This window comes from Myotis davidii, unplaced genomic scaffold (assembly GCF_000327345.1).
Source record: "Myotis davidii unplaced genomic scaffold, ASM32734v1 scaffold88, whole genome shotgun sequence".
Lineage (NCBI taxonomy): Eukaryota > Metazoa > Chordata > Mammalia > Chiroptera > Vespertilionidae > Myotis > Myotis davidii.
The window spans coordinates 3,140,952-3,154,801 of record NW_006300377.1 but is presented as its reverse complement, the minus strand read 5'-3'; the positions used below and the strand labels follow the sequence as shown (position 1 = coordinate 3,154,801).

The 13,850-nt window shown below is 51.8% G+C and overlaps 1 protein-coding gene across 1 annotated transcript; it reads left to right on the top strand.

The window, feature by feature from the left end:
- Positions 1-7,703: 7,703 nt before the first annotated feature.
- TFAP2E (transcription factor AP-2 epsilon (activating enhancer binding protein 2 epsilon)) lies at positions 7,704-13,448 on the top strand. The gene is made up of 5 exons (XM_015572774.1): positions 7,704-7,711; positions 8,393-8,653; positions 9,890-10,008; positions 10,573-10,714; positions 12,557-13,448. The coding sequence occupies exons 1-5, from the start codon at positions 7,704-7,706 to the stop codon at positions 12,837-12,839; spliced, it is 813 nt and encodes a 270-aa protein (XP_015428260.1). The 3' UTR covers positions 12,840-13,448.
- Positions 13,449-13,850: the final 402 nt, after the last annotated feature.

The following is a 13,850-nucleotide window of genomic DNA, read 5'->3' as shown; positions in this document are numbered from 1 at the left end:
TCGGCCTCCCCGGGCTGGCGGCGCCGCCCGGCCTGGAGGACTTGCAGGTGAGGCCGGAATTGGCCAGGAAGGGCCAGCTGGAGGGCCCTGGCTGGAGGGAAGGTGCCGAAAACGGGAAACCAACTTGCCCCCCAGCCTGCCGCTTCTCACCCATGACTCCTCGGATGCGTCCGGGTTCCTGGCTTAGACGCTGCCTGGCCCTTACGGCGGCGGGGAGCCTCTTCGCCGTGCCTGGGTGGCAGCAGCCCTCCGCCGAGGAAATGGGAAGGGGCTGGGCCGCTTCTCTCCCTCTCGGCTGGGCCACGTAGGGCATCTATGCCGAGTCGGTCCGCTGAGGCAGCCTGAGCCTGGAGCGAAGAGAGGCAGGGATTCAAAATTCCCTAAGGTTCAAAATTCCCTTACAGCACAGCACGGTGAAGTGCCCAGGGCCCAGATCGGCTGCACAGATGGTGCCGAGCCTTGGTGAATCCTGGTCCCACCCCAGGCGACCCGACCGTAGTGCATATTGTTGGCCGGAGCAGACAGGACGGGGACCAGGGACAGCGGGGGCTTGGGAAGCGAAAGGACACTAGGTCCACACGCACTCTTACCACCGCCTCTCCTATTTGCAGGCCATGGATGATTCGGGAGTGAGCCTCCTGGACCAGTCTGTGATCAAGAAAGGTAAGGAATGGCGTGCATTTGCCAGGGCAGAATCGGGCGAGATGGTGCAGGCCCTGGGCGCACAGAGCCATTTTCTCCCCCCTTGGAGCGTCACCGCCCCGCTTGGCGGCCACGGGGCACTCCTCGGCCCACTAGAGGGGCAGTGGAGGCATAGGGGGCCCGGGGTGGGGGGCTGGCCAGAGCTTGGGCAACTGCTCAGGTGGGTGAGTTGGCCCTAGAGCCTGCGGCCTGGGGTGAGCGGAGTCCATCAGCGCTCACCCAGCTTGCCCGCCAGTTCAGCCTCACAGGGGCCTGGCCTCTCCCTACGGAGGGGAGGGCGCTTTTGCGGATCTGGAGTTAATTTGCAGAACGAGTTAAACCACTTCCCTGTTTCCTTAGAGGTGAGAATGGAGGTGCTGTTCCCACCTTACAGAGCCTTACCACTTGCTAGCCTGGCAAGGGTTTTCTGCCCCCTTCCTTCCTGCAGGGTCTTGGCGGGTGATGGGGAGTTGCGGGGAGGGGAGGCGGTGGTAAATCTTGCGTTTCCCTGGGGAATTTTCTCTCCAAGCGGGAGCCTTTTTGGCATTAAGGTTAGGGGAGCTGGTGTGTGCACGAAAGGGAGGGAGGGGCTGCCTGCTCCTGGGTGTCAGTGTGAGTTCAGGTCCTGTATGTCCCTTTCCTAGGTGTCTTTCTGGTATTTCTTGGTATATGTGTTTCTGTTGTTGAGTGTGTGGTGCATTTCTCTCATGTTGGTGTACATTTCCGTGTGTTTGAGGGTTTCTATATGTGTATCAGGGTCTCCATTGTGTCCCGGAATTTGATCTTTAGTACTGAAGATCTCTAAGCTTGTGAGGGTCACTTCTGTGCATTGTGGGGAGTGGTGGGGGCGGGAGGAGGGATGGACTAGAAAAAGACAGGGGTTTGAGACTTTCCCTCAAGTGGGTCTAGGCCTTGGGGGGGGGCCCTTTAGATTTGGGGCTGGTGCAGGGCAAGAATCCAGAGGCACAGATAAATCTGAGGTGGTGAATTCAAGCACGGGCTCTGTTTGCCCTCCACCTGTTCCCAGCAAAGGCTGGGAGTGGAGGTGGACGTGGAGGTGGGGGTGGGGGATGGACTTCGAGGAGCTAGGACTGCGTAACCAGGGACTGAGAATTAGCTGGACTGCCTGAAGTGTGTGTGGGCAAGCTGAGGAGGCAGACCTCCTGGTTTTGGGGCTGTGACCTGGAGCTGGGGTTTGGGAGGATTCTGGGAACCTGGCTGCCTGAATGCGGGACCTAGCTCTTTGGGGTGGGCACTGCGATGGCTTTGTTTTTTTGTTTGTTTTGTTTTGTTTTGTTTTGCATTTTGGAAATGGGCTTGGGGATCTCTGCTTGGGGAAGAGTAGAAAATCAGCCCGTTCTCTGGGTACTTTAAACCCCAATCCCCAGACCAGAGCAAGGGTGGGAGGACTGGCTGTGAGGAGGGAGTTGGTTTCTCTCAAGGGACATGTTTCCATAAATCCCGGGCCCAAGGTGTGCACCGGTCCCCAAAGGCGGTCCCAAGAACACGGTGAGTGTGGCCAGGACTGCCCAGAGTCCTGCTGTGCTGGCTGGGGGCAGTGGGTGGGGTGGGGAGGGGTAGGGTGGGGTAGGTGGGGAGGCAGATGTGAGTGGAGAGGCAGATGTGGTTGTCGGTGCCCTGCGGGTGTTGTGGGAACAGGCGCACACACTCACTGGACCGCAGTGGCAGCAGGTCAGTGGCTGAATGAGCTGGGTAACCGGCGCTCTGGGCACCCCATCCTGGACATCAAAGCCCGGAGCACAAGACTGGTGGGGTCAGGCTTTGCAAATACAGAGGCTGGTCCCTGGGGTTCGGACCTGGGGATGTGCTCTTTGGCTAAACAGGTGGTCCGGCTTGAGTCCTGCTCGCAGCGGGCAATTTTCGCCTTGGTTCTCCGCTGGCACTAAGGGACTCACTGGCTCCTTGAGGGCGGTGAATTAGCGCCCTGCCTCGCCCTCAGGCATTGGGAACCCCGGGCAGTCCTGAAGTCGGCTGGCACCTGCCAGCAGCTGTGGGCACCTCGTTCCGACCCGGTCCTGCATTTATGGAAAATCAGTCTTGGCTAGCTGAAGCATCTGATTCCTCCAGCATCTCCCGGCTACGGCAGGCGGCAGGTGGGGCGACTCTGTGTACAGGACGACTGGAGTTCTGGATGCGAAAGGGAGGCAGGCAGCTCCGTCCTAAAGCGACGCAATCTTCCTACCATGGGCTCCTGGGGGAGGAGAGCCTGGACATTGTCAGGGCCTAGCCCTTGGTTGTAAAATCTTGAGTCTCCAGCACTTGTCCTGGAGGGCCCTGGGAGGCGAAGCCCTGCCCCCTCACACCCTTCCAGGTGGGCAGCCCCTTGAAGCCATGATGTGGGTTAGAGAATGGCAGGTGGGGCCCCCGCTGAACCCTGGGGAAGCGGGGAGCCCTCCATTTTCTGCCCACATTTGTTTCCTCCAGTTTTGCTACCTGTCCTAGGGGCACCGGGCACCGAGAGCAGGCAGGCCTGGAGAGGAAGACAGACCTGGACAGGAATATTTTCTGGCTGAGAAAGGCAGTGAGAGGGCCTGTGCAGGTGGTGGTGGGAGCTCAGAAGGAGCAGCGAGGGCCTGAGTTTGGGAGGCTTCCTGGAGGAGGCACTAGGAAGCAGCTCCCTAGGCCCCCAATGGGTGTTTGTTGAATGAATGCTTGATGGATTTTGAAGTCTGAGTGCATTGAGAGGGGGGGTGTAGAAAGGATCCTGCTGCTTTCACTGCACTAGGCACAGCGTGTGCGAAGGCCCTGCCTGTGGAAAAGCCAGACAGGTTTTAAGGCCTAAAAATCTCCATGGGTTTCAGTTTATATAGTCAAAGTTGGAGGGGAGTGGTTTGGAGATGGGAACCTCATGAGATATTCCTCCTTCCCTTTGAGGAGAGTGGGTTGCTTCCTTGGGGGTGGGGAATCCCTCTCTGCTGGGCTCCATCTTCCAATCTCAGGGGGATCTCTGGGGCAAACCTGGGCTGATGTAAACAGTCACCTCCCCTCTGCTCCTCTTGGCTCTGGGGAAGGAAAGAGAGATGGCGAGTGTGTGGGCTTCCAGATGAAGATCCAAGCAGGGCCAGGCCTAGGGTGAGGTACTCACTCTGAGGCAAGATTTAGATACATAATATATTTTAATGCAATATTTTAAAATAAAAATAATGCCAAAAATCCATGATAAACAAAATATCAAAATTTTACTACGTAAAGACAGAGGCGGACCCTGCACTTGCACAACCCTGCTTCATTTGCCTCCCAGACAGGCCCCTGTCTGCCCCAAAGAGAGGCTGAAGAACCAGTGTCCATGCAGAGAGTTTGGACGGTATGTGAGGGCAGTGTAGAGCATGGGAGTGAAGGGTAGGAGCTATATTTAAAAGAACCCCTCTGGCCCTAGCCTGTTTGGCTCAGTGGATAGAGCATCAACCTGTGGACTGAAGGGTCCCAAGTTCGATTCCAGTGAAGGGCTCATGCCTAGGTTGTGGGCTCGATCCCCAGTGTGGGGTGTGCAAAAGGCAGCTGATCAATGATTCTCTCTCATCATTGATGTTCCTATCTCTCCCTCTCCCTTCCTCTCTGAAATCAATAAAAATATGTAAAGTACATAAATAAAAGAACCCCTCTGGCAGTTGGTGAGAAGGTAAACTTAACCAGCAGGCCCCACTGGGGGAGATGAGGAAAGGCAGGTGGGCTGGGAGGAGGGTCATACTTCTCCTGTCTGCCTTCCTCCTGTTCTCCCTCCCCCTCAGGCTTTGGGCAGTGCTACTCTAAGTGTGGTCTAAGGAACCACTGTGTCAGAATCCCCTGGGGGTACTTGTTAAAAAATGCAGACTTCTGGGATACCATCTCACATCTACTGAGTGAGAGTCCCTGGAACTTGCATTTTTTACCCATTTATTGAAATAAAGCTTACATACCTAAAATTCATCCATTGATAGACTATATCAAGATGATTTTTTTAGTAAATTTCTATTTGCATAGTCATAACTACATCCATTTTTTAAATCCTTACCTGAGGATATGTTTCATTGATTTTCTTTCTTTTTTTTTTTTTAGAGAGAGAGAGAGACATCAATTAGTTACCTCCCATACGCACCCAACTGGGGATCAAACCCAAAACCTAGGTGTGGGCCCTGACCCGGACTCCAACCCGCCACCTTTTGGTGTGTGGGATGACACTACAAACAACTGAGCCAGCCAGCCAGGGCATACCCACATCCATTTTTAGACATTTCCATCACCCCCAAAATTCCTTTATTTGTGGTTAATCCCCATTCTCACCCCAAGCTTTAGGCAACCACTATCAGCTTTCTGTCTACAAATTTGCATGTTTTAGATATATTATATAAATGGAGCATATAAATATACAGACTTTTGCATCTAGCTTCTTTTACTTAGCATAATATTTTGAGGTTCATTCACACTGTAGCATGTATAAGTCTTTTTTCAAAATTGCTGAGCAAGTATTCAATTGTATGGATGCAACACATTTTGTTTATTCATTCATCAGTTGATGACTTGGTGTTTTCGCTTTTTGGCTATGATGAATAATGCTGCTATAGTCATTCACATACATGTCTTTGTGTGGATATACGTTTTCATTGCTTTTAGCTAAATTCCTAAAAGTGGAAATGCTGGATTTTATGGTAAATTTGTGTTTAAATTTTTGTTGTTGCTAATCCTCACCTGAGCGTATTTTTCCATTGATTTTTAGGGAGAGTGTAAGAGAGAGGGAAAGACAGAGAGAAATATCAATGTGAGAGAAACACATCAATTGGTTGCCTCCCACATGAGTCCTGACCGGGGCTGAGGATCGAACCTGCAACCCAGGCACGTGCCCTTGACTGGGAATCGAACCCACGAAACTTTGGTGCACAGGCTAACACTCTAACCACTTACCCACACTGGCCAGGGCAGTCGTGTTTAATTATTTTTTAATATATCTTATTGATTTTTTACAGAGAGGAAGGGAGAGGGATAGAGAGTTAGAAACATCGATGAGAGAGAAACATCAATCAGCTGCCTCCTGCACACCCCACTGGGGATTTGCCCGCAACCAAGGTACATGCCCTTGGCTGGAATCGAACCCGGGACCCTTCAGTCCACAGGCCGACGCTCTATCCACTGAGTCAAACCGGCTAGGGCTGTGTTTAATTTTTTAAGAAAATGCCAAGCTGTTTTCTAAAGTGGCTGTTCTATTTTACATTCCCACTAGCAATGTTAGGGTTCCAGTTGCTCCACATTCTCACCTACACTTGATATTGTCTATTGTTTTCATTATAGCCATCCTAGTAGTATCTCAGTATAGTTTTAATTTGCATTTCCCCAGTGATTAATGACATTGAGCACTTTTTCATGTTTAAAAATACAGAGATTTCTCATAGAAATCCAGAGTTTTGATCTCACCAGCAAAAACAAACAAACAAACAAACCAGGATCTCCAGCAATGTCGGTATGTCCAGCATGGTGAGAGCCAAGTGGCAGCTTTGCACAGGGAAGCGCCAGTCACCAGTTGCCCACATCTTGCTGACATAGGTTACCTACTGTGCTTCCCCTTTGGAGTCTAGAGCTGTGCTATCTACTGTGGAAGCCGCTAGCCACATGGGGCTAGTGGGCACTTGAAATGTGGCTAGTCTGCATTAAGATAGGTCGTGAGGGTAAAATATGCATTGAATTTTGAAGACTAAGCATAAGAAAACAATGTTTAGTAGCCCAGTAGTAATTTTTAACATATTGATTATGTTTCAGTGATAATATGTTTGATATAGTGGGGTAAATAAAATACATTAACCTTGCAAGTTTCTTTTTACTTTTTAAAATGGGGCTCTGAGAAACTGTAAATTTACATACATGGCTCACAGTATACTTCTGTTGGTCGGTGTGGGTCAAGAGGCTAAAGGGTAAGCCGAGGACCAGGCAAGAGGGGTAGGCATGGCCAGGCTATAAAGGAGGGTGAAGTAGGGTCTAATGATGGTTAGGATGTGAGCTCTGGAGTCCATGATCAGAGGCTGTGCTCCTGATTGCCATGCCCAACTGAGTTTTTTCATTTTAAAATGGGGTGGATAATGGCATCCACTCCCCAGAGCTGTTCATGTAAAGCACTGGGTATAGAGTCGGTACTTCCTGAAGGACAGGGGACATCATTTTGCCCAGCTATGGAGCTGGACTTTGTCTCTCAGGGCACTGACTGGACACTGACCAGTTTTAGGCTGGAGAGTGATGTGTGTTTAAGAAAGTTCCCTCTGCAGCAGGGCAGGGAGACCAGAGCAGGGATTGTGCTGAAATTCAGGCAGGAAGTGAGTGTCTGTGCATACATGGAGAAGGGGCAACATTCAGGGCACGTGGAGAAATGAAAACCTAGGACATGGTGATGGATGGGATGTGGTGGGAGAGGCATCACTGAGTGTGAAAGGCATCACTGAGGTTTCTGACTGGGGGACAGGGGAAGGGGGAAAGGCACACCCAGAGAGGGAAAAGCTGGAGGGGCTCTGCCAGGCTCGGTCCTGGTCATCCTCGTCTGCCTCTGCATTCCCAAGGCCCAGCACAGCTCCTGGCACACAGACACTCAGCAAATACTTGCCGTATGGCTGGAGGGCTAAGAGCCCTGTCTTTGAGACCACAGTCCAGGGCTTGCTGCTGGTTCTAAGTCTACCAGCGGTGTGAGCTCAGGCATACTACTTCACCTCTGTGGGCTTCAGTTTTCTCATCTGCCAAATGGGAATAATAAATGTAGCCGCCTCGTGAGTTCTGAGGATTCAGTGAGGTTGTTGGTGTAAGCTCATAGCATAGTGAGTGCTCAGTAACTGTAGGCCCCAGACTCCCCACATGACCCCCCCTCCCCCAACACACACATAAGACATCCTTTTTTTTTTTTTTTTTTTTTTTAACACCAAGGCTCTCACTTCCTTGAAAGAAGCTAAGCCTCAGGGGAAATACGTGTCTCAAGTGTTCTCTCTTCCTTCTGAAGCTGAGCAGGAAGATGGAGGTTACACTGCAGGAAGAACTTTCTTTTAGAGGCAAGGATGTCCAAGTGGGTTTTAGAAAATCAACTTCTCAGATTCCCTTCTCTGCCCTTTGTAGCTGTTGGGAGATAATTAAAGAGCATTTGGAGGAGGGGGCCAGAGGGTGTCTCTTTCTTCCTGGTCTCCTTGAGCATCCCAGAGTGACTGAGCAGGAAGGGGCCAGGGCTGGAGGCCTAATGGGGCTGTAACCTCCCTGTCCTCTCACTGCTTTGGGGGAGGTGAAGACATAGGATCACAAGTGGGCAGGGGGGAGCTGGGGACTCCTTGTGATTGCCCAGATCTGGCTGGGCCCTGCCACAGTGACCCAGGAATCCTGCCTGCAGCTCAGACCCCATCTCCTCATCTCCAGCTCCCTCTCTGGTCACACATCCCAAAACCCCAAGAGTCTGCTGGGGCTGTTTGAGTTTTAACAGGGCACCAGCCTGGCTTGGTGAAGGGAACACAGGTTCAAGAACCAGACAGCTCTAGGTCCAGTTTTACCACCCATTAGTTGAGTGAGTCACATTAATGTCAATGTGCCTCGGTTTCTTCCTTGATAAAGCAGGGATCGTAGAACCTTCCTCTGAAAGATGCTGGGACATTTAACTGTGCCTGTGTGCACAGCATGTAGCATGGTGCCCAGCTCAGAGCGGGTGCTCCATCAAAGTGCTCCCTCCACAGCTGCTAGAGTCCTGAAGTCCCTGGCTCAGTGTTGTCTTTCTCCTTTGCTCTTGCTTCTGCTCCACAGTCCCCATCCCCTCCAAAGCCAGCAGCCTCTCGGCCCTCTCACTGGCCAGAGACAGCCTGGTTGGCGGCATCACGAACCCCAGTGAGGTCTTCTGCTCCGTGCCAGGCCGGCTGTCGCTGCTCAGCTCGACATCCAAGTACAAGGTGACAGTGGGGGAGGTCCAGCGGCGACTCTCGCCTCCCGAGTGCCTCAACGCCTCACTCCTGGGTGGTGTCCTTCGCAGGTAGGAAGGTCAACCCACAGCTCCCTGCACAGTGTTTGGGCCAAAATCCGTGGCCATCTCAGACCTCCTCAGGGGATCAAGGAGGGTCCAGCCTCACCCCAAGCCACAGGGCCACCTATGCCTCAGTCTCCCGGAGGGGAGGTCCAGGTCCCCAGCAGCAACTACAGGTCTGAGGCCTTGAGGGTGGGGTGTGGAGGAAGAAGCCTGGGCATAGAGGAAGGTTGGAGTCCTGGAAGAAGAGTGCCCTCTTTACCCCCTCCTCCAGAAAAGGGACCCCCCAAGACCCAAAGCACATCCCCTGTGGAGCAGAGGCCTCTCTTGTGTGTGTGCGTTTTGGGGCCCATAGTTATCTTCTAGTTGTGTGTCTGTCTCCCTTTGTGCATATCTTTGTGCCTACATAGGGCTGAGTCTTGGTGTGCCTGAGGATGGTGTGTGCATGTGTGTGCATGCACGAGTGCATGTTTGTGTGTGTGTGTGGTATAGGGGGTGGCTAGGAAGATATGTTCCATGAATGTGAGTTTCCTGTGTTACTTTCAGTGGGATGTGTTGGATGGAGTGTGTCCTACCCTGTGTGTATGTGATCACATGTACATCTGGAGCTAGACATGTGCATGTACCTCTGTGTGGGGGCTGCATTTGTGCAGGTATGGGAGTATCTCCTTATTCCTGGTCTCTTCGAGCAGCCCAGAGGGACTCGTGTGAATGTGTGTCTGTACATGTCCCTGAGATCCTGACTTCGTGTGAACATTTGTCTCTGTGCCCCTATGTGTGCCTGGTGTCTGAGTCTCTCTCTGTGTGTCTGTCTCTATTGGGGTGTGTTTGTTCTTGGCCCTCAGTGTGCGCTCATCTGTGTATGTATCTACATGTATCTGTGCATGTCTGCTTGTCCCAGTGTATCTGTATAAGGGTCTCTGTGTCCCTGGGTAGCTGTGTGTGGCCTGGCTGGCATGCGAAGGTGGGAAAAAGGCCTATCTTGCCACACCCCGGGCTATCCTGCTATTGAGAGCGTTAGGGAGAAATGAGGGGCTCCTGGAGCTAGGCCCCCTACCCTCCATCTTGGCTACAAAGCCAGGGAGGTTAGAGAGAGGTTGGGGCCAGACTGAAAGAGGCCCCCGACAGTCCCCAGGGCCAGACCCAAGCCTCAGCAGGGGTTGGTGGAAGCAGCAAGGTCACTTAGCCTGCATCCTTCTCTCTTGTCTTCATAGTGTGTGTCTGTCTCTCTTTGTGCACGTGAAGGGCCAAGTCCAAGAATGGAGGCCGCTGCCTGCGGGAACGGCTGGAGAAGATTGGGCTCAACTTGCCAGCTGGCCGACGCAAGGCCGCCAACGTGACGCTGCTCACTTCACTGGTGGAGGGTGAGTGAGGCCGGAGGGTGTGCGCTGAGGCACGAGGGGACCTGTGTCATCCAGTGTGACTGTGTGTGATGGTCTCCAATGCAGGAGGGTGTGTATAGTTACATCTTTGTTCGCTGTCATGTATGAGGAAGTGCTGTGTATGATATGTATGTACAGCCTGTGTGTGTGTGTGTGTGTGTGTGTGTTCATGTGCCCATTGCAATCAATAGAGAGCATGTGTGTGTATGGTGGGGAGAAGTGGCCAGTGATTGGATGAGGGAAAGGGATAAGGGGGTTAGAGTACTTTCCCTGGAGGTTGGTGACTCTGGGTGTGATTATATGGAGCTCAAGCTTTGGGATACAGGGTGGGCTCAGCTCCCATTCCTGAACTCAGAGCCCATCCCTGGTGGCCCCAAAGGATGGCAATGGGATTGCTGGAGTAGGAAACCAGAGGAAGGTATCTATAGAAGCAAGATAGGGTAGGATGGACCCTGGCCAGGGGGTCAAGGTTCAAGGTGGTGCTCCAGTCTCAAAGGTACACCTGGCTGTAGTGAGAGCTCACCTCTTTGCCTCTCCTCCTCCCAGGAGAGGCCATACACCTGGCCCGAGACTTCGGCTACATCTGTGAGACCGAGTTCCCAGCCAAGGCAGCTGCCGAGTACCTGTGCCGACAGCATGCTGACCCTGGGGAACTGCACAGCCGCAAGAACATGCTGCTGGCTGCCAAGTGAGTGAGGGTGCAATGTAGACACTTTTGGACACTATGCACAGGCTGTCGTGGGTGCCATGAACAGGCACATGTAGGTGCAATGCACAGACCCCACGCATGGGCACAAGTGGCACCACACACAGCACACCTACACTCAATGCTGTGCATGCTACATGGACATATATGAATATATCTGGGTTCTGTGAATCAGCAAAAATGGTGTCATAGATAGGCTTACATAGTCTGTGCCACGCTCCCATACACTGTCTGTGCCCCATGACACCACCAGCCCTAGTCCCATCATGGCTCTGAGGTTCCATGGTCTTGCTCCCTCTGCCTGCGCCTTACCCATCAGCCCTTCTGTTCCAGTGATTTCCATGAGGGCACCCATGCCCACCCAGGCCCCAGGTTGATCACCCCTTGTCCTTACTTCACATGTAACCTCTCTGCAACTCTCGTTGTTGCCTCCCTCACCACCCTAGTCTTCTAATCTCTTTCCTGGATCTTCACTCCAGCACCCCACTATTCCTTCAGATTCCCTGCACATGCACTGCCCCCCTGCCCAAGAACCTTCAATAGCTCCCACTGCTACTGCACTGATTTTCAAACTAGATTCTGTGGGGATGCTTCTGGGTCTGTTTAATGAACTGCTATTTCATTAAGGTTTAGTTTTTAGAAAGAATCTCAGTGCAAGAAGAGACAGAGTGAGACATAGAGAGGAAAGAAATAAAAACATTTGAAAACCACCAATCCATTGGGTAAAGTCCAGACTCCTTGGAGGACCCCACAATCCAGCCCACACAAACCCTACCCACTCCAATTGATCTCTCTGCCCTCCCATCCTTGGGCTTGCTCTCCTGCTTAGAACACCAGCCAGTACCCCCACCTAATGCAGTCTTTCAAATGGCAACTCTACCCTCCCCTCTTTGAGGCTTCCTCAAGTCCCCTAGGCAGAAATGGAATCACAGACTCAAGGGACTTCCATGACTCATGAGACCGTTGAGACTGCTCATATTGTAGCTGAAGAAACACATCTAGGGCAGGGCTCACCTCACCCATTAACCAGCCAACTTATTCAGCACTACTAGGTCCCACTCATGTCTAAGATGCTGACTGGGTTCCATGGTGACACAAAGGTGAGACAGTGGTGATTCTTCTGCCTGAGCCACACACAAGATGCACAAATAAACAAATAATGGCTGCAAACGAGAGCTGGATTCAAATCCCAGCTTTGCCTACAGCCTGGATCATCTAACCTAGTGGTCACCAACCGGTGGTCCGCCCACTAGTGGTCTGTGGGGCCCGAAAGGTTGGCGACCGCTGATCTAACCCATTTGAAACCAGTTTCCTCATCATACGATGGGATGATAATAGGAGTATAGATTTGTTGTGAGGACTAAGTGAGATGATACACTTGGCACAGCATCTATGGTAGGCCTCAATTCATGTTCACTATGAGCTATTATTTCAGTTATTCAAGGCAGATTCTAGATTGTTCCCTAATAATTTCAAAGCTCTGTGAGGCACTAGTATTTGGAGTGGGGGTAGGATTGGGAGAGTGGATCAAGGAAAGTTTCCTGGATAAGGTGGTAGAGCTAGACTTTGAATATGAGCAGGATGTCCACAAGAAGAAGGATCCTAGGGTATTGGCATGTGCTGTTCACTACCTGTGGGACAAATCAGTTAATGTCTCTGAACCTTAGTTTCCTTTTCTGTAAAATGGGTATGACCACCATTTGCAGACTATTGGCAGGGTCAACAATCATAAATATAATATAAATAAAGTACCCAGAACATGGTAGGTCCTTCTCTGGGCTCAGACCTCTGACCTCTAACCTCTGACCCTTTTTCCCTCACCAGGAAGATCTGTAAGGAGTTTGCAGACCTGATGGCTCAGGACCGCTCGCCACTGGGCAACAGCCGCCCTGCTCTCATCCTGGAGCCCGGAGTGCAGAGTTGCCTGACACACTTTAGCCTCATCACCCATGGTTTCGGTGGGCCAGCCATCTGTGCTGCCCTCACCGCCTTCCAGAACTACTTGCTGGAGTCACTCAAGGGGCTGGACAAGATGTTTCTAAGCACTGCGGGCAATGGGCATGGTGACACTAAAGCTTCAGAGAAGGATGCCAAGCATCGGAAATAACCGCTTCCCAGGCCCCATCCCTAAGGGGCTCCCAAGGCCTGAAATAAGGTCTTAGCTCCTGGGGGTGAGCCTGAAAGGATTAAAACGAGGGGTTAGAGTAAGGCCAGAAAGAGAGCATTCATCCAGAGACCCCCCCCCGAGTTAGGGACCTGGGCTGGAAAAGGTGGGGATGGCCTCTCTGTGGTGGTTTGATATAAGGGCCCTGTTGTTTGCAATTTTCTGACCCTGGTTTGCTAAGTGCTTGAACAGGAAATTGGCATGGTTCTTGGGGCTGAGCCCTCCCCATTAGGGCGCTTGGGCAGTGGTGGGTACTCTTAGGGTCCAAGGCCTTGCTGTTTTTACTGATGGCAGGAGGAAAACTCTTGACAAACCAGAGGTGCTCCTGAGTTGGCACCCTTCAGCCCAGAATCTTGACCCTCAAAAATGGGGTGCTGGCAGGAAAACTCCAATGGGTTCTTTGGACCCCTCCCACTCTTGGAAAGAAGTGGGCAGGAACAAAGAAGACAAAGCACAAATTGTAGAACTTGAATCCAGGCTGCACTTCACAGCCCTGTCATTGTCTGCCCTATTTATTTGTGTGTTGTAATTAAATTTGAAAGTTTTAAAATGTCCAGTGCAACTGATTTATCCCAAGTTGAAAATTCGTTTCACTATTTTCTGCTCATGCTCCGAGATGTCCAGCTAGACCAGGATGGAGAGGGTGTTTCGGTTCAAAGGAGTGTTGGGGGACAGGGAGCCAGCGGGAAGAAAGACGTGTTAGGGACCCTGAGGTTGTCGCTGGGATTTTGTATTTGCTTATGTTTCCTTTGACTCTGCGGGTCGATGCACCTCCCCAACTCTCAGAATGCTTTCTCATTCTCATAATAAAACCTTTCCATTGAATGTGAAGACCCCCTCTCCCCCTTCAGCCCACGTCTGGATTTGCCTCCCAAGGGAGAGTCCTAGGAGGGGCCTGTGTGAGAGGGGGTACAGATGGTGGGTCTATTTGGCTTGTCAGTGTGGCTTTTAGTT